Raw genomic sequence first — 20,821 nt, forward strand, 5'->3', positions numbered from 1 at the left:
AAGCACTCAAGTACTTTGTGACTCTGTTAGGGAAAGAGTGCTACAGAGATTCCACTTAGTACACTGCAAGATTTGCACTATAAATGATGAAAAGGAGTCAACCGTAGCAGTAGGAAAACTGATTTCATAGGTATTACGCCAGAGTTAGTACAATTTTTCTCCCCTCTGGAGTAATGCCCAGTGTGGCTTAGGAAGATCTCCTGTTGGCTGTAAGCATCATGTTCCTGTTTTCTGTTGGCTACCCTAGAGTTACTCCTTGCATTTTCCTTGTATAGGGGAAAAGAACAGCCAGACCTGGAGGGATATGTTGTATGTGATCAACATAAGTAGACTCTGAGAGCAGACGTTTTGCTAATATTTTGCCCTGAAAGGCATGGCAAGTCTTGATAGTTTGGTGTAAAGCTTTAACCTTTTTAGAATTAAAAGGTCTTATGAAAGCAGACACCAGATATGTGAATAATAAGCTAAAACATTGCCAAATCAAACCTCTTTCCTCCTTTACATGAATAGCTGCGTTCTCTTCTGTTGCACCAATTTTCCTAAAGCAGTTCTACTCAAGAATAGCCAAGCCACAGCCTCAAACTGTAACTATATGCAACTTCACTTCTAGGTGCTAAAAGTGAAGAGCTTGTCTCTTTGGAGCAGTAGAGCTCAATTCCAAATCATCAAAGCTGATGCCTACACTGAAGTTAAAAGCAAATCTAAAATAGGGCACTCTTCTGCCCGTGTTGCCAATTGTACCTCTTACCCAAGCTGTGCATACTACTTGTAGAAAAAGCTGAGCTCAGGAGATCTGTTCAGGGACTGGGTTTATAACTCCTTTTGCCTCTGACTTATGCTTAATTTGCCTATATCATGTGAATAAGAGCTTGAACATCGAGTAAGGTACCAACCAGATTCGATCTCCTCTTCTGAAGCATGTCTTGCTATTTGTACTATGTGTAAACAATGTGGACAGCAAATGAGTCTGGACTCAGGCACTTGTTCATAACCTACATTTGTCTGATAGTGTAGATGTACTCAGAGCTAGCCTAGGTAGGCTAGCACGAAAGGACCAGGCAGCAGGGAGAATATATTTGATGAAACAAAAGAAAAATGGCAATTTGTCTGATGACGCACTTGTTTGATTGAACTGCCCAACATTCCTATCAAAATTCTGGCCTGATTGCATTTTTGTACACCAGTTGATGGCTGCATGAAACAGCACTGTTTAATTTCTCAATTAATGGTCACTGATGCTTCTGTTTAGATTAGTTCATTAAAAATGTTTCAAATTCTTCTGTCTCCAGCTAATGAAAGAAAAGCACTGCTAGCAGCCAGGATAAATAAGGAAAGAATTTCAACCATCTCTTAATGAAACATGTTCTCTTTTCAGGGACATTTTTTCCCTGGGATTTGGGCCATTCCGCTGGGTGTGTACCTCAGGTGACCCACAGGATCTTGCTACCACTGACTCAATTGCCATGGCTGTGCTGGAAGACACTATACGTCAGGGAGGTAATCCCATGCTCCAATCACTTGGTGCTTTTGGGGAGAGAAGGAGAGCTATCTGTGATAACTTTTGGCTGAAACTGTAGAAAGCACTCTTTTGCCTGTTGTACAGGGGCAGGAAATCTCACTGTTCTCCAAACTCCAAAAGGAGCGTAACCACTAGGTAGAATATAAAAACACAATCTAGAGAGGTTACTGATCCCAAAGTTATTGTTGCAATTTTGGCTAGGAGCATTTTCATTTGTTGTAGATTTTCATGCACTTTGTTACCTTGAACCTTTAAGGCAAACAGTATCTTTCCTCATTAGGTCTCCAAGAATTTTTTAAAAGAGTTAATAAATTAAGAGTATAAATTGCTTTGGCCCTGTCTCACAGGTAGATGAGGCATGGGAATCTAAGGGGGGGGGCGGTTTAAGAGGCCAGCAAGCAGATCAGTGGCAGGAAACCCAGGTTTCATGGGTGTGGTGCTCCATCCAGTGTCATTTATTTGTGATTACAATTCTGAAGTCTTTCTTTTTTTGTAATTTGCTAGTAAATTTGCAGCTGTTTCTACCCACTGGTGGAACGAATCTGGAATATTTGCAAGGTTCTATTTGCTACTCTACCCTGAAAGTCGGCTATTAACTGTCATCCCCTGCTTAAGAATGGGAACTGAGGCAAAGCTAATCTTTTGTTAGCAAACATGAATCTTAATCTCCCGGACTGCAGTGGAAGGCCCTACTACTTTCCCTTTGTTTGTTGCTTTTACAGTAGCTGGACAGCAGACTCAAAGACTTAAGTGTCATTGTTCCCTAGCACTGAAGTCCCTCAGCTCTTCTGTTTCCACAGAGTGGAGCTTTGTGCTTCCCAGAATCAAGGAAGGCATCAGAAGGAAATCAACCACAAATCCAAATAATTTTTTAAGGGAAGGAGAGCATAATACTTTAATCTGGTAATACTGAAGTATTTGTTTCTTCTTTCATGAAAGACATCATTGAAATACGAATAGGAGCGTGAAAATTTTGAATGCTCTCCTGTTTGTTCTGGAACAGTTAGCATTGCAAGGATCTAGAGTGGTATTTCTGAAAAGGACGTACCACATTCAGATATGTCTGTCATTTAAAACAAAACTACTGTTTTCTTCCTATAATGTAAGGCTGGTGTCCAGTCTCCTCTTCCTCTCAAGAGGTGAACTGTTGATGGAGTGGGTCTGACCCTGCAAGGTCCTTAGTTCTGTCTATTCTCCCCTAAACTTTCCTTATGAGTCATCTTAAAGAAATAGCACTGCAGCATGAGGTGTTTTTTTGTGCAATGACCCAGAAGTGCCTGCCCTCTTCTATGGGTATTGAAACTTTCACGTTTTTAAACCTGGTCCCTCAGCTTAATTGAAGGAGGGTGAAACCCAATACTGTAGCACTGGATCTATCTTAATTTGCAGCGTTTTTTTCTGCCATGTACTGCAATCTCCAGTCATCTCGCAGGATTGAACTAAGGCAGGGCCTTTGGATGGTTGGCATTGCAAGACTAGGAAATGAATCAGTTACTGTGTGTACAATAGTATGTGGGTGTTTATATAGATGGTAGTGTAAATCTGGGAAAGAAGTCTCTTCCACAGACAAAAAGCATTGAACTCTTGCATGTATATTCTTAATTTAAATGAAAAATTACATTTAAAAAATCCCAACAGGTGAAAACAGACTTAAGGGAAAGGCTATTATTGGATTTGCTGTTGAATTTGGCAGGACAATGGGAATAGGATTTCAAAGAGAAATGAAAGCAGAATTTGCACTGAAAATAAACAGCCATTTGTGGATTCATGTTCCTGAGTATTCCACTTGCAGTCCACCTCCTATGGGACCTGGACTTGGACCAAATTCTAGGCTCTGGATATCTTCACACACATATATATCTAAAATCTGAACATACCTTTGAATTTTATAAAAGAATCTGTTATGAAGGCTGAGTGAAAACTCTGCGGAGCTGAATCCCATTGCATTCCAAGTCTAAACTTTTGACCTGACCTTGAGTCGAGTGCTAACCATTCTTTTGTGGAGATGAATTTTTGTGCTTAAACTTCACAGACTGTGAAAAAGTCCTATGTAGTTTTATTATCTACTTTCACTCCTAAGGTGTGTGAGCTTTTAATTTAGCCTTTGCACAAGAGTTGCAGCACTGATGATTGGAGTGTAACGTGGATTTATGACCTCTGTGGTAGTTTGAAGGCTGAGCTGATGCATAACAACAACACAAATCTCCCAAGAGCAAAGGCAGCCAATCTCTGTCACGATGAGGACTATCCTCTGAGTACACAATGCTTTCTACTATCTTCTAAACTCTAAATAAGTACAAAGGCCCATGAAATACCAGAAGCAGCACAGTACCTTGCCTGACTTCAAAACGTATTCCTGTTGGAATGGGGAGGTGGAGGCAGCAGTTTAGCAGACGAGATGCATGGAGCTGCTCTAAAGTTAAGGTCTTTCGAGAAAGAGCTGTCAGATTTATTTTTTTTTTAAATTGCAAAAAGTAAGACTAAGCAAAGGGAGAATTCTTCACTTCCCCAGGGATAACTGATGAAATCCAGCTTTGGACGCACCACAGTTTAGGACAGAGAATATGATTGTTTGTTGGAGCTGGCTGGGAGGGACAGATGTGCTGTGTTGAGATATGTCCTTGTAGCCAATATTCTCATCTGGCTTGTCTTTTGAATATGGTCTATATAATTAACAGACAGTAAGATCTTTTCTGTAAGGCTGTGCACTGTGGAATATAAAATATGGTAAGTACTCTCTGGGATAGCTTATAAAAGTGGTAGAAAGAAACACGTTCTCTAATTGGTTATCTAGAGTAACTCCTGTAAACTCTCATTAAATGTCTATAATAACCTAATGAATACTGCCCATTACTTTTTGGAAGATGCTTCCTTAAAGCTTATGAATGGCACTACAATCTTACTAGGACAGCACTAGCAGATGTTTCATCTTTCACTCCCTGTGAAGCTAAGAGGTGGCACATTAATCCTTGTTGCAGTGTTTAGAAGCGATTACTTGGACCCAGCTCCTAAAGCACTGACAAGTCTTCTTAGGATCATTAAAACTCTCTGTATGGAAGGCCTGCCTCTGCAGGAATAAGCATATTTTACATTTCCCTTTAACAATGTGTTTAACCCAGATTAAATATGAGTATCTTGCCTTTTCCTCTTTCCTTTTTCTCATTTTACGATGTATATTGCTGACATATTGCCTAGTAGAAAGACAGTCTAAACATTCTTCTCAGTTACCAGGGACAATTTCAAGTTAGCAGTGTGCAGTTTCTCCAGTTTGACTGACTTTCAAACATAAGTTGTATGTACATAATAATTTGACTTGAGAATGGGTGAGAGCTGCAAAGCAATGGGGAACATGCTATCTTGGCATCTGCAGAAATGATTGTAACTTGAAGCTCCAATGCATGAGCAAGTCATGTGGCTTAGCATGTTGCCACATGGCAGCTGAGCCCTGGTAGCTGACCCCGTCTCTCGGCACAAGGTAGGGTGGCATAGCTTAGCCGGTAGAGGAAGAGCCCCCAGGCAGCAACTTCAGCTGCTGTAACCTCATCTGAGCTCACACTCAGCCTGTGTGGAAAGGCGTAACCGTAAAAGCCCCCAAATTTAAGGCAGCAGGACAACATTTCCGTCCCATTCCATATCCCCTCTCTGCCTCTCCCATTTGTTAATCACTTGCTATAGATGATGCCATGCCTTTGGAGGCAGCTGATTGCACTGAGCTCAACATGTATCTGACTTGATACATTCCATGTTTCACTGTCCTTCACTTCAGATGTTTTTATTCTTCCTCCTCCTCTTTGGTTTGGCTGATTGAGATGGAATGGCACAGATAGAAATGAGAGGAGAAGCTGGAGAATATAAAACCATTATATATCATTCTTTTCCTATATAACAATGTATCTATTGAAATGAGGCGTAGGGTGGATTTACACATGAAGTAGCTACTCCTTAAGAACTGTTTCTATGCAGTTTGTGCTCCATAGTAACGCCAGGCAACATACATCAGTTTGTAGGATGAGACCTCAGTTTTATCCTGGGATAAAAACATTCATGTGGACCATTTAGTACAGAGCAACTTCTGCACTGTAAATCTATACCCCAGCACTGGCGTAATTTATCCTCATGTATTGCCAGCTGCTTCTGAGAATTTCTGCTGCCTGATTCAAAGGAGTTATTTACTACCTGGTGCAAGAATGGGCTGTAGTACACAATGTCATGGAGTTTGCTAAAGCTACTAATTTAGCAAAGGCTCGGGAAGAGATTGGGCATTTAGTAGGCAGCAAGCCAGGTGACCAAAAATGAATAGTACATGTAACACATATTTCAAGGTTTAGTTTAGTTTACTGAAGATCTGAATGAGAATTACCCTTCCAGCTGTCTCCTGGATGATATCTCATACCTCCCTCTAAATATATGATACTGGTTCCTGCATCAGCTGGAGGATTCTGTATAGCATTTCCTATATGCGTGCTTGTATCTGAGAGCAGAATCTGACTTCCTAGTGCTGTCAGATGAATTAAATTAAATTTGAGCATATCACATTCGTTTTCAAGACCTCTTTTCTTTCTTGCTTTCTCTTGCAAGTGAGCACATCTGTGAAGCAGCAGTACCATGACAACATCCGTTGGATTCAGGAAGCTGGCAGGCACAGCTTGGTAAGTGCACAATCTCCTTCAGCATGTGTGACTGCTCCTGGTCCACAACGTGGTTTTTGAATGCTGGAGTGACAAGCAGGAATGGGTGTGAATGAAAACACTGGCTGTAACGCCGGGGGCTGAGAACTTAAATATCTCTCAACAGCAGGATTTCGGGGTGAGCTGAAGCAGTTCTTTCCCTTCACTTCCTCATCTGGAAATGTTCAAATAATCCAGCAATATGTAGGCTTATATCTGGAGTGAAACAAGTCAGTGATTCACCCTCCACCTTATTTGTAACTACTGTTCTTTCAGAGTGCTATTCAAAACATCCTTCTTGGCATTGCTTTGGCCCAGCTTCTTCATGCCTGCAGTTCCCAGGACCCTTTTCAAAACAGGTGATGAAACCAAAGATCTGCCATCCTTTTGCACTGTGTGAAGTAGGATGCCAGTGAAGCATCCTTTGTTTTTCTTTTAGGGCAGGCTTTCACTGTGAAGCTAACTGGTAACACTGTAGGGCTACATGTGCTCTCCTCATTTGGAAGCCAGATTGATCTATGGGGTAAAAGCTGGAGAGAAGCATAGCTCTGCAGGACAGATGTTCTTTGCCATTCTTTGTCTCCATATTTCTCTTCCCTTCCAGCCCACCATCGCAAGTTCCAAATCTCTGTTTCTCGACTGTTGATAAGGGATTTGTTGATAGGAGGATTATAGCCTAGCAATCAGGTTGATTTTAAAAGTGGGATTTATTGGACAGTAGCAGCTGAATACAGAAATACATCTCACTGATTGTGTGAGTGGAGATAAAACTCGATTCAAATAGGCACTTTAATTTCTTTTTTTCTGGAAGCTGGATGTTGATGAAGAAATAATCTGCACTTTTTCCTACAGAAGGGGTCAATCCTGTGACTTCATTTGTCTGGGGCCTGAAGATAAGCCAGTTGCACAGAGAACCTTATCGCTCTGGCATTTTATTTTCCAGGTTGTTGGCTCTCAAGCTAGAATCTTATATTCTGATCAGAGGGGTCGTGTGTCTATAGCCGTGGCTATTAATCGAGCGATTTCTGAAGGAAGGATTAAGGTTTGTCTTTTTTGTCTTTATACAGTCCGGTAATTGTGTTTAGTATCTGAGACTGGGGTGGCAGGTGGGAAAGGAGAAAGCTTCAACCAGTGAGAGCAGAGGTGCCTGCTGTTTACATCAGACTAGTATTCTGTTAGCATGTTATTAGAGCTCAGTCCTCCTCTCTGCCTGTCACCAGTATTGCACTCTGTAATAAAAGAGAGACAAATTCAGAAACTCTATGAAATATGCTACCTTTTATTTCCTGTTGGGAATCTGCCTTATTTTCTACTTGGGCATCTACAAGCATAACATATCCTGCTGTGATTTGCCAAAAACACAAGGCAGAGACTGTAACTCCTTAGTAGTGCCCCAAACATTAAATGTGACGAGACTGTGTCACTGCCCAGTGCTTCTTACCCTCTGTCCCTCACTTTCGGCCATGTTATGGCTACAGCCAGCTCTGCAGTCAATTTTCATTTGCATTGCATACGTGAATGAAGGAAATTGTTAGGGTCGGTGATGCCACTCTGGAGCATAATGACTAGTATCTTACTCATCTGAGTAAAATCCCACTGACCGTATGTGGTGATGGTAAAAGTACATACCATGGGCAAGATCGTATAGGGATTTCCTAAGTTCTTCATGAGTACTGTAGGTAGGTGGGCAACGTGACATCCTGAGGGATCAAAATGCTGAAGGCACCGCTCAGTAATTATACCCATTACTTGCCGCAGGTACTGCAGCTTCAGACCAAGGCATGTTCACTCATTCATCTCCATCTCTTTTATAGCTGAATTACAATTAGCCTTTTACAGGAGCAAACTCAAGTAAAAGTTAGAATGGATTCTAGCTAGGAAAGGTATGGGTTTTGTTACTTGGAAGATATTTGTTAAATTATTTCAAATGCTGTTACCCTTCTCAGGATTCAAAATGCACATCACTGCAAGTTAGTCTTAAAAAAATAAACCTGACTAGACAGAGCACTCTCTTGGAGCTATGACTGACAAGGTCACACTCCCAAGCCCTTCAGATTTTGTTGCACCCTTTTTTGTTTTCGTAAATCTCCATTCCCCTCTCGCAAGCTGGGAGCTCATAGAATCATAAAATGGTTTGGGTTGGAAGGGACCTCAAAGATCATCTAGTTCCAACCCCCCTGCCATGGGCAGGAACACCTTCCACTAGATCAGGTTGCTCAAAGCCTCATCCAGCCTGTCCTTGAACACTTCCAGGGACGGGGCATCCACAACAACTCCGGTCAACCTGTTCCAGTGTTTTACCACCCTCATTGTAAAAAATTTCTTCCTTCTATCTAATCTAAATCTCCCCTCTTTCAGTTTAAAGCGATTGCCCCTTGTCCTATCACTACACGTTCTTGTAAAAAGTCCCTCTGCAGCTTTCTTGTAGGCCTCCTTCCATTTTCAATTATTTTCTAATTCACTGCCAGCATAAAACAGACAACTAATTCCAGACCACACCATGCCAAGAGTGAATGACACTTTTATGAACCCTGTGCATGGCAAATGATAATGAAGACCTGCAAGCTAATCTACGTTTATACTGTCGGTTAAATTCCAGATCAAGAATGGACTTGTTTGAGCTGTAAGAAATCACTGATTTTCATTGCTAACTTATTTTTAGTCTTGAAGTCTCCCAAAAGAATGAAAAAGTGTAAAATTTCTTACTGTTAGTTTTCATTTTCAACAGGAAACAAGAACTATTTTTAATTAATATTTTTGCATACTGAAATCTCTTTGAAATTTCAGCAGAGAAATGCTCAGATGAAATAACCATACTGCTTCCTCTATTCTCCCTGCCTTCCCTTGAGGATGCCATTGGCATAAAAACAAGCTTTTGTACTTAGTTATGAAAGGGTGATGGCTTTCGTGAACAAATGTCTTATAATAAATAATAGCAGGCAGATAATGTGTTTCAGGGGTTTAGGAGAGGGGACAAAGCTGGGGTTTGAAATGATTGATGTGAATTGAGCAAATTATGTTCCTCAGCATTGACAGTCCATGAAGGATTCCATTTTCTTGTCCTTGGCTTTTTGCAGGCTCCAGTAGTCCTCAGCAGAGATCACCATGATGTGAGTGGGACCGACAGTCCTTACAGAGAAACATCAAACATTTACGATGGATCAGCCTTTTGTGCAGGTCAGCAGAGCAGCTGAAGCTTGTCTATCTGGGCAAACAAGGAAATTGCTTTAAAGGACAAATTGCTTTTTTTAGGCAACATTTTAAAAATGTTTTTGTTTAAGCCTTAAATCCCAATTAATCAGACTTCCTGAAAAGCTTTGAGGGTTTTAATAGTGATACAGACATGAATGTGGAGCTAGTTAAATAGAAGACGTCCAGGACAACAATGAAAATTCAGTGAAGATGTACCAGATTTACCTGAATGTAAGCAGAGAGCAGTCTGTCTCAAGACTGTATCTTCTGTTTGATTTTAATTTTGCACCTCACTGTTTCAAAGAGGTGATCTGAGCAGAATTATAGCTGTATTTCCTTGGGATCCACAAAATCAAAATCAGGTCTATCTATAACAGTATTTTGCTTAAAGCAAAAAGATTCACAGCTGCATTCATTTCATTGCCTGAGGACTCAAGGAAGCAGTCTAGAGTTTCTGAAAGAAACTTTTCTGGTCATAAGGGAACATACTTCGATAGTAAAAGCATAAGAATGGAAGTCAGGCGTTCTGGATTAGACTCCAAGCCTTGTTGCTCACTTACAGTGTGACTGTGGGCAAATCATGTAGGCTTGCTATACAAAAGGAGCCTTTAATTCTGCACACCTGACCTGAGCTAACAAAACTCTGCTTTTAAGTTTGTGAAATGGTGCTTTAGAGGAATAAACCCAAGAAATATCAGATTGGAGACCTAAAAAAACACATGAAGCACTAAGCAATTTTTAACCTAATCCATCCTCAATTTTCCATCCATAAAGTGGAAATTAAGATAATAGCTTTAGCCCAGTAGTGTTTCCACATGTCATGAACTGACAATCACAAAGTGGCTTGAGATTGGAGGATACAAGCTGCTGTAGAAGGAGAAATTATGATAGAGGTAGCTAAGCATATTGAATTACTTCCATTATGGGAATTCATAATAGAACCAAATTAAGGCTCAATTTTAAGGAGAAGAGTTCCCTGCTATCTTAACTGGATTTCCTAATGAAATGAGGCTTTTTAGCTGTGTCTATCAGTCCCACTTCAACACTTTTTGAGTATGTTGGCCAGTTCTAATAGGCCAGATGCATAGATGCTTCAAATAATGTTTGGTTCTGACAGCTGTGAGAAAATGGTGCAGCTGCACAGAGAAGAGCAATCCAAAGTAATGTCTCCACCAAAGGGCTTAGCAATGTAAGTAAACCTCAGGCAATGCCCCTAGAAGAGAGCATAAGGCTTGCTAAAACCCCATTGCTCATCATGCTTTGTGGGTTTTTCTGCATTTTGTGACTTTCATGAACCATTTGCCTTCTCTAAGGGCTTATGTAAAGCCTATTGACTGCTGATTTCACATCGTAGGTCTTCCTCTCCCTTCTTTCCTGTTGTTTCAACACCACATTTGAGCTGGTTCAGGTGAAATTAGTTCCTCTTTAGCACACAGGATTCCAGAGAGTTTGCCTTTCTCATTTTGTTTTACAGTAAATATCTCAGTCTGATCCTTGGGAAACATGTGTCATCACTGCTTTGCAAAGTGTATTTCAGCACAGATGTTTGCACAGTTAATGACCTTTACTGAAGCCAAGGAGCAGCACGTTATTACATCGTTAGTCCACTTGCCATGCTCCTTGCCCAACCTCCACTCTTATGCTAGTGGCTGAGGAAAGAAATCTGTACATTTTTAGAATATGGGATTTTGATCTCTCCCTTTCTCTCTTGACAGCACTGTAATTATGATAATTGGGTTATTAAAGTGACATAATGCCAGATAAAAGATGCCACAATGGGGCTTTTGACAGGGTTTAACATAGATTAGTGCTCAAGTAAACTCATTTTTCCATCAAACACATAACGACTGTGGGACTTAAAATGTAGCTAGTGGGGATATTGCTGTTTGTCTCTTATTTTTGGCTAGTAAAAATACAGCAAATGATCTATTAAATCTGTCCTGAATTAAATCTGGACAAATGTTTTCAGTAAGTTTTACCCTGTTATCTTCTGCATGCACCTACTTCCGCCTCTCTGGTGTGCTTTAGCACAAATTGTAGTGAACATATAAAATTCTAGTGAACATTTCAGTGGAAATCATGCATTTTACATTAATCAAATTACATTTGTGTACTACGTTATTTTTTCTTCCCTTTTTTTAAAACAAAAGAAACCTCCTGTGTGATTCCAGCAGTTCGTGTTCAGGGTAAAATTCCCCCATGTCCAGAGAAATGGGGCCAATATAACTTTCGTCCCACCTTTGTTCCCAAAATGCCACTCCTTAGCTTTAGACTGACTTTCTGCACAGGGCTAAATTAACTCTGCAGTCTGATCAGAAAATACTTCAGGCTTCTGAGAACTTGTAAGGTATGTAGTTTTCCAGGTGTCCCCCATATTTTGAAACCCTCCACATGGATATGTCTAGCCTGTTTTTCCATGACTGAGGCATCCTGAAGGGAGAGGATTGCATTTCTCTCAATGCTGAGGTATCTCCCAGTTGAGGATGGGTAGGTTCTTCAACTGCTTGAATTGGATCACAAACGCAGAACGTGTCAGGGTCCTCACAAACTACGGTGTGAAATTGGCATTTGCTTTCTCCAGTGTAGGGGCAAAGAGAGGGAGGAAAATCTCTTGCCTGTTCCTCCCAAGGATGAGATGCTCAGTGTATATCTGAGAGAGAAGCTGTGAGTAAACGTTGCCTGCAACACTGCCTTCACAAAGCCAAAATCAAGGTATAAGTGGAAGGAGTGAACAGCACAACAAAAAAACGAATGCAGCATGTCAGAGTTATAACACCTTTCCTCTCCTCCTAGACATGGCGGTACAAAATTTTGTAGGAGATGCGTTCAGAGGAGCAACCTGGGTCGCATTGCACAACGGTGGTGGAGTTGGTTGGTAAGAACTTACTTATGTTTCTAAAGCTGGACTCTGAATCCTGTTACCACTGCTGTGTGTGCACGTGGGGAGGAGAGACAGGAGGGGAACTGCAGAAAAGATGTGTCTTACTGGAGTAGCACAGTGTCATGATCATGGGAAGGATGGGCTTGAAGGCAAGGATGTGTTATAAGGTAAAGTGTGGTGTTGTATGAGGCTTTTTAAAATAATGCCCGTATGTCTAGAAAAAGTGTTTTGGACATTGGCCACAGCACAGTTTGGAGAACTTAATTTGCCAAACAAGGACAGTCTGCCGTGGTCTTTTTGAACAGATCCCACTTCCAAAGTTGTCTTCACACATGCACAGCCAGAGTGTTAGTGGATGGATTATGTTTAGGTTTCCCCTTAAGCTGTATTTAAATCTGTGACCTTAGGACCCCAATATAAATGCCCATGTGCTAAAGTGCAAGGAGGGGTTATTGATACAAAACAGCTCAGGTGCCAGCAAACCCCCCCCCCCCCAAGTCGTCTTTCTCCCCATGCTCGTGTCTGGTAGCAGAAAAGACCACAGCCAAGGACTTGATTAAACACCTCCTTCTTCACAATAAGTTGCAGAACTAAGAGAAATACCTAAACTGAGATGCAGAATGAGGTAAATATTACATATAGAGAGGGAAATTAACCTCCTTCATGTGACACTGAAAGGTTACTCTGTGTTGGCAGAGATATAGGGAAAAGGAGAGCCTGGCCACACTCCAAGGTCTTTAGTTCTGGTTTGTTCTTTCCAGCATAGTCCAGCAAAGCCTCTCCCATTTACAGTCATGTCTTAATTTTGTTGTGTTGCCAGTCAAAAGGGAGGCAACCCACTATTAAATGCTGTAGTGAACCCTCCCACTTCCCTATTCTATCCAGGTCTGGGATATGCCAACAACAGCAAGCTGAAGAACTTGTAGCAGATGTTATCCTCAGAGACATTTGATGATAATTATTACTCATCCGGGTGATCTGGATCTAGAAAATATCCCTTCAAGTCAGATGGAGAATTCCCTCTCCTGTACTTTAACTCTTTTGATTTCAGTGAAGTAACTACTGAATAGAAGGTACATGAGAGCAAAACTGAGCAGTGGGATAAGAAGGCTTTCTGAGGGCTTAGACACATGGAGTGAAAATCTGTCTTTACTGATTTCAGCAGCAACACCCACTGTGGCCAGAATCTTATTCACAACTTCCATAATTCTGAGTGGAAAATATGTACCAAAATATCTGCTTACTCTGGTCATCTCAGTCTCAGCCTCCAGAGAAAGCAGCAGGCTAAATTTGTCTGGATGGCCTTGGCTGAGTTTAACCTTTTGAAATATCTGCTTATGAAACACAAGCAAAGAAAATAACTTTTCACTACATGTTGTGAAAATATTTTGAATATTTTTATGATAATTGATAATTAGAATAGCTAAAATAATCACTTATGCAACAAATGTTCTGTGCATCGATGATGCTTAATTCAAAGGATACAAATCCTGCCTGACTAATTTGTGGCCTTCTATGATGAGGTTACAGCACTGATGGATAGGGGAAGAGCAACTGACATCATCTACCTGGACTTATCCAAAGCATTTGATACTGTCCCACACAACATCCTTGTCTCTAAACTGGAGAGACATGGATTTGACGGATGGACCACTTGGTGGATAAGGAATTGGCTGGATGGTCGAACTCAGAGTTGTGGTCAACGGTTCAATGTCCAGGTGGAGGCCAGTGACGAGTGGTGTTCCTCAGGGGTCAGTACTGGGGCCAGTGCTATTTAACATCTTTGGCGACATGGACAGTGGGATCGAGTGCACCCTCAGCAAGTTTGCAGATGACAGCAAGTTGTGTGGTGTTGTGGACACGCTGGAGGGAAGGGATGCCATCCAGAGGGACCTTGACAGGCTGGAGAGGTGGGTCTGTGAGAACCTAATGAAGTTCAACAAGGCCAAGTGCGAGGTCCTGCACGTGGGTCAGGGCAATCCCAAGCACAAATACAGGCTGGGTGAAGAATGGATTGAGAGCAGCCCTAAGGAAGAGGACTTGGGATTGCTGATTGATGGGAAGCTCAACATGAGCCAGCAATGTGTGCAGGCAGCCCAGAAAGCCAACCGTATCCGGGGCTGCATCAAAAGGAGCGTGGCCAGCAGGTCGAGGGAGGTGATACTGTGTTCAGCTCTGGAGTTTCCAACACAAAAAGGACATGGAGCTGCTAAAGCGAGTCCAGAGGAGGGCCACGAAGATGATCCGAGGGCTGGAGCACCTCTGCTATGAAGACAGTCTGAGAGAGTTGGGGCTGTTCAGTCTGGAGAAGAGAAGGCTCCAGGGTGATCTTATTGCAGCCTTCCAGTACTTAAAGGGGGTGACAGGAAAGCTGGAGAGGGGCTTTTTACAAGGGCATATAGTGATAGGACAAGGGGCAATGGCTTTAAACTGAAAGAGGGGAGATTTAGGTTAGATATAAGGAAGAAATTTTTCACTCTGAGGGAGGCGAGGCACTGGAACAGGTTTCCCAGAGGAGTTGTAGATGCCCCATCCCTGGAAGTGTTCAAGGCCAGGCTGGATGAGGCTTTGGGCAGCCTGGTGTAGTGGAGGGTTTCCCTGCCCATGGCAGGGGGGTTGGAACTAGGCGATCTTTGAAGTCCCTTCCCACCCAAACCATTCTATGACTCTATGAAATGATCATATTCCCTATCTCTTTCTGGCCTCTGTAAGGCCAATCCCTCCTGCATGTTTCTAGCCCTCTGAGCAATTCAAAAAGAGATTGGCTGAATGGTGAGACTGCCCTTACTTCTGGAAAACTGGCACTGGCCACACTGCAATTTCAGTTATATTGTTTTAGCTGTTAAGTGGAGTTACATCTTTAGCAGCTCTTCCCCAAGGCAGAGCAGAGGTGCTGTCATTTGTGTAAAGCATCAGAAAATTAGCATGTGGCTATTCACTGCAATCAAAATATCAATGGAAAAACAGAGTTTGGTTAGCCTTTCTGGCATTTCCTACGGCTATTTGGTGGCTCGTCATTGTGGAACAGTATCTGCTCACCTTGTTCTTGGAGCAGTCATAGCCCTCTGTGATTAAATTACTGTGCTTCAGTGAAGAATGCAGAGCCTGAAAATCAGGCCTGTCTCTGCAGGAGGCTTAAGTCACCATGCTGAGACTCAGATGTGGTAACAATGTCATGTCATTAGATGCCATGGTCTGGAGAGCCCCCAAAAGCCACGGCAGACAGGTGGTTCTGCTCGGCTTAACTAATCACAGCACCACCCTGGCTAGTTAAAGTGCTGCACGCCTTTACCTTCTAAGGAGAAAGAGAAGAATAATTTAAAGGTGGCAAAAGAAGCAAAACCAACCCCTAACCATAACAAATTACTTTCTTCACCTGGAAGAGACAGATGCCTTTAGGTTTTAGGACGCTGTGTTTTCTCTGGAGTGCTAAAAAATCAGCTGACTTTGCCATAAAGAAATCTCCATGCGCCTGGTAAAATTTTCGTCATGAGCTGATCTGGAATTGGGAAAGTGCATGTGGAAGCTTATATAAATATATTCTTTTATATATATATATTTATAAACAAACATACACATGATTAGAGAGAAATCAAGTTGTTGTTGGCAACTATGACGTTTCTGTTTAGGGAGTTCCGAAACAGGCGATTGCACTGTGTTCAGGTACTGGTCCTCCCACAGAGGCTGGGCTTGCCTGGAACTGCTGACAGATCTGCCGTGTCTTCCCTATGAGACCGGAGAAGTGCCTTTTACCTGCTTTGGTTTTTCTGTGCTTTAGCCTTGTGGGACAAAGAAAAAGCAGGATTAATATTTATTTAGCTGGAATCTGCATCACATGTGCTATTTGAGAGACTTAAGATTAACATAGTCTTGACTATAATTACAGCAAGTGAATGTTATTCATTTCTTGCTGCCTGTTTATTAGCACGGAGCCTGAGTAACGTGTAGCAACAAAAAGGCAGAAACAATTTAAGAATCGAACTGCACTGTTGACAGTGTGACATCTTGATTGTGAGAGAGGCCTTGTTTTCTTTGATCACCCTAGGAGGAGACATCTGGAAATTATAGGAGGTAGTTTAGGTCAAAATGCCACATGTTTCTTTAATTACCTGAAAATGTGACCCAATGCTAATGAAGGCAGAGAGCTCCCCTTTAGAAGTGAGCGGTTTTGCTAGAAAATCCATCCTAACAAACATTGGCGTTTAATTTATGAGTGATTTTTAGACAGTAGGACAGATTCTCATGAGTGATTCTGATTTACACTGGAGTAACTCCATGGACATCGATGGAGAGACTCTAAATTTATGGAGTGCAAGTGAGATCAGACACTCACTGTTCATACCTAAGCTTCAAAGGATGCTCTTTGGGATGCTGTGCACAGAGGGAATCTTTGCCACTGAAGGAACATCATCTTCCTGTATGGAATATCTTTATAAAGAACAGGTCCAGAGGTCTGATTTTCTTATTGTCTGATATTGCCAATAGGCTGTCTTGAGGTGAGCTCATTCTGTGATCCTGATCACATTGCAATGGCATCACTGAAGTTCATAAGTGTACTCTAGCTTGGTACTTTGACAGTAAAGAATAGTGCTAATTTGATTTGTGAAAGCAGAAGCAGCAGAGTATGGTGACGTAACTCTCCCCGGACTTGACATAATTACATTTGTAATGTTGTCATCCAGTCTGGTCCCTGCTTTTGGAGAAGACAGTAACAACACGAGCTATTAAAAAAAGTAGAATTTGGAAGAAATGCAGATGTTTGTTTTCACCCCAAAATGAGACTAAGAGCACAACTAAAAGATTTCACACTGTAAAGAGATCCTAGGAATTAAATTCCATGCTGAAGTGTTGACAGTGACAATGAAAAAGAAATGTTTTATTTTGAAGAGTCAGAGCTTACAATATTCAAACATCTCAATTGAAAATGTGACTTTGTTTCAAATTTTCCTCTTATCTTTAAGAAATTGATTCATTCACTGACATTCTTCTGTAAGAACTGTCAGTTTCAAGAAAGCTGTGCCTCTCAACAGGAAAAGTATTTGTAATAATGATATATCTAATAATGGTAAAGTTGAGGGAATTCACAGAATGGTACCATGATGGTGAGATCTGGAGCTCTGAGTTCTGTGCTCAGCTATGTGATAGGGTCCTGCTTAGCACATGGGTAGTGTACATAACTAGTGAGGGGGAATTAACATCGGATAAGTTGCACTGAAAATGAGAAAATGTGAGTTCTAGTTTCAGGAAGTAGATCTCAGGTCTGTGAGGCTCCAATGTAGCCTCACTTCACCATTGCCTGAGAAGCTCAAGTTACTGCTAGAAAATATACAGTAAGAAACAATTCCTTTCTGGACTGGCAGACACCTAACTCCTCTCTGATTCATGGATATGTCTGATGTTATTCTAGGTACATTTTGTGAACTTATTCATTATATAATTATAAAATCAGGACAAAATCCTGCCTCCATGGAACTCCGTTAGTAATCTCTCATATCATGTGTTGTTGTATGATATGCCCAGTCCCTCAGGTATTGCTGATGCTGAGTTATAATGCCAGAACTCTCATAGATTTTTACAGCAATAGATAATTATCCAACTGCATTCACCGTTACTCACCATATGCAATGAAACAGGAACTTGAGCAGGCCAGACTCTGAAGTCAGACAAGATGTTTTGTTCTACGTGTTTTCCCTGTCCTTATAAAACCAGACTGGTATTTCTCCCAAGCATAATCTGTAAGTTTTAACATATTTCTGTTGTTCTTCTGCCAATAAGTCTGCTTCCTGAAAAGTTGGCACTGATGTCTTTAAATATCTATGCATCTCATACAAAATGAATGAATGTTTTTGAAATGATTGAGGCAGATGTGCATTAAGTGGTGGTTAACACTTTTTTAATAAAATACTTATGCTCTCTTATTTGTCCCAAGAGTATAAATAGATCCATCTGTCTGCTTCAATAAGTACACGGTCCTCCTTATGAACCTATCTATATGGCAGGCTCTAGTGTAGCAAACACGAACAGCTTAACCTTTAAAAATACCCTGAGATAGGTAACTCTCCAGCCCATCAGAAGTGCTAACTGTTCTTTACTTATTTCTGGAGTCAGTACAGCGTGCAATCTCAGGAGATGCAGCACAAGCTTAATTTTGGGCACTCCTGCTTGGAGCAGGTACTGACTGATAGCTGGGCATTACAAGAAAGGTGGAATAGGTTTGCTGCAGGTCAGTAAACTAGGCCTTTGCCCTGCTGAATTCCTTTTTTTTTTTTTTTTGTAAGTATTAAAGGTCACTGATAGTGTCTCTTATTCAGCACCATTTCTGTGTTATCATTCTTCTTGTTGCAGTGCAACTGAACAAATTAACTCCTGTGAATTTTGTGGGATTGGTTTGAATTATTTTGATTTAATTCTCTTACGTTTACATTTTTTTTAGGGGTGAAGTGATCAATGGGGGATTTGGCCTGGTATTGGATGGGTCCACAGAGGCTGAAGAACGGGCTAAGATGATGCTCAGCTGGGATGTTTCCAATGGAGTAAGCAAAGCTCATTATTTATGTTCATTTTAATATCTTCCTGCCACTGGGACTATGTTTATTTAGGTGTTCAGGTTCCTATATATTTATAGTGCTTCTAGTCTTTTTAACTGATTGGGAGTATGAGTGCTCAGGCAGGAGTTTTTGGGATCTGTCTTTGTGTGTTCCAGGAATAGTCCTAATGGCCCAAGTGTCTCATTCTATTCACTGCTTCTAATACAGGTGGTTATGAACCTGATTCCACTAGAGCCAATGAGTTGTTTTGTTTGGTTGTTTTTTTCTCCGACCGACTTCAAAGGACTTTTAAGTCAGTAAAAGAGGCCAAATAATTATTGGGTAAGAAACTTACTGTAAAGTGTTGGGACCACCCCCTCTGACTTTACAACATATTAGAGCCCAATAGTTTACACACACACAAAGAGCCTATTAAAAACCCAGTACATCTTTTGCTGCTTTGATTTATTCCAAGCAAATACCCCATTCCTCCACACACATGTTGAAAAAGGACAATCTGAGAATGCTACTTGTATTATATACAAGACTGGAAAGAAACTGGACTGTACCTTTGAAAATATACTGCCAGGAATAATCATAGGTGAGTAGCAGGGAAACTGAGTTGTTAATTTGAAAGGTCATTTCTAGCTGTTACTGCTAGCTGTTCCCTCCTGGGAACTTACTAGGCTTACATTAATCATATGCTTAAATATTTTGCTAACTTAAAACATAAGTATTTTCTTTCTGGAACACTTTTGAGCTTGACTATTTCAGACACTGATTTGCAATTCATAATAGAGATTTGTTAGGGCATTGAATAGAAGGAAGGGCTTATTTCCTTTGTGCCACATCTTGATCTTTTTTCATCTGGGGAATCTTGCTTGGGCAGATCAAAATGCAGAGCTTTGATGTTGGAAGAGGTATTTACCGGTTCCCTGGCTGTCCAAAAAGTTTCATTCTTGTGTGCTGGCTGAGAATTTGACTCCTGGATTTCATAGTTTGAAAATGCGTTGAGTGACATTCTCGTTTTTAAATATTTATCCCACTACAAAAGCATTGATTGCTTAAATGATACCGTTATCTAAAGCAAGTGCTAGTTTTACAGAGTCAGGATGGAGTGCACAATTATTTTCAGTGAGAGAATTTTGTAAAGTTTATAAGGTAGCTGGCTCTACCAATGTTATCTGTCCAATGTTATGTTTCTGCATGGAAATGTACCCAGTGTATCCAAATACTACTCATGAAAAAAATGAAGTATGTATTACAAAATTTACTTCCAAATCAGTAAGGAAACTAGAAACTGGCAGGAGGTTGAAAGATTTATTGTCGCGAAATTGGGGTGCCAGTGTTTGCACAAATCTTGTGCAAGATGGATGCGGGAAGAGAAATGTACGATTTTTACACCCACTGATTTTCTGGTCTGACAGGTCGCCAGACGCTGCTGGTCGGGTAATGGCTACGCTTACGAAACGATCTGCCAAGCAATGAAAGAGAATGCCACACTGAAGGTGACTCTCCCTCACAAGGTGGTGGATGAGAACATCTTGGAGCAAGCCCTGAAACATTAATGGTATTCCTAGTGCAATGTTGTCCTTGCGGATACATTTGAAGTTGCTTGCCTGATATCCTGCTTTACTCTGACCAAACGATAAAAGCATTGCAAATGTCTCTTCCATGTAAGTTCTTTTTTTCCCATTTAACTTGTTAATGGGGCAAACCTGTGTCTGTGACGGGTCCACTGATGTCAGGAACAATCTTTTCACTAACATATTTGGAACAATGTTTGCAATAAGAAACTATTAATTGTAAGGAAAGGAACTGGAATTTTGTCCCTGAAAATTAAATAATAATAAAAAAATTCCACTTATTCCTGATAATTCATAAATTATGGAGACTTTTAGGTCTGGTAGATCAAATGTGGAATGGAAATTAGAACTCCTCATTCTAATTCGGAGTCTGCTGCTTTGCGTAAGCAAAGAGCCATGAAATCCAGTAGCCAAACATGTGGGTGTGTAAACAAACTTATTCTTCAGCT

The 20,821-nt window shown here is 41.1% G+C and overlaps 1 protein-coding gene across 1 annotated transcript in view; it reads left to right on the top strand.

The window, feature by feature from the left end:
- The window catches only part of UROC1 (urocanate hydratase 1), a 43,713-nt gene extending 23,359 nt beyond the window's left edge, over window positions 1–20,354 (top strand). Inside the window, exons 14-20 of the mRNA XM_009981672.2 lie at window positions 1,376–1,497; window positions 6,098–6,168; window positions 7,130–7,228; window positions 9,264–9,363; window positions 12,172–12,253; window positions 18,693–18,792; window positions 20,214–20,354. Of these exons, the coding sequence (XP_009979974.1) occupies window positions 1,376–1,497; window positions 6,098–6,168; window positions 7,130–7,228; window positions 9,264–9,363; window positions 12,172–12,253; window positions 18,693–18,792; window positions 20,214–20,354 (715 nt within the window). The remainder of the gene's footprint in view (window positions 1–1,375; window positions 1,498–6,097; window positions 6,169–7,129; window positions 7,229–9,263; window positions 9,364–12,171; window positions 12,254–18,692; window positions 18,793–20,213) is intronic.
- The last annotated feature ends 467 nt before the right edge of the window (window positions 20,355–20,821 follow it).

The sequence above is a fragment of the Tauraco erythrolophus genome, chromosome 12 (genome assembly GCF_009769465.1).
Source record: "Tauraco erythrolophus isolate bTauEry1 chromosome 12, bTauEry1.pri, whole genome shotgun sequence".
Classification (NCBI taxonomy): Eukaryota; Metazoa; Chordata; class Aves; order Musophagiformes; family Musophagidae; genus Tauraco; species Tauraco erythrolophus.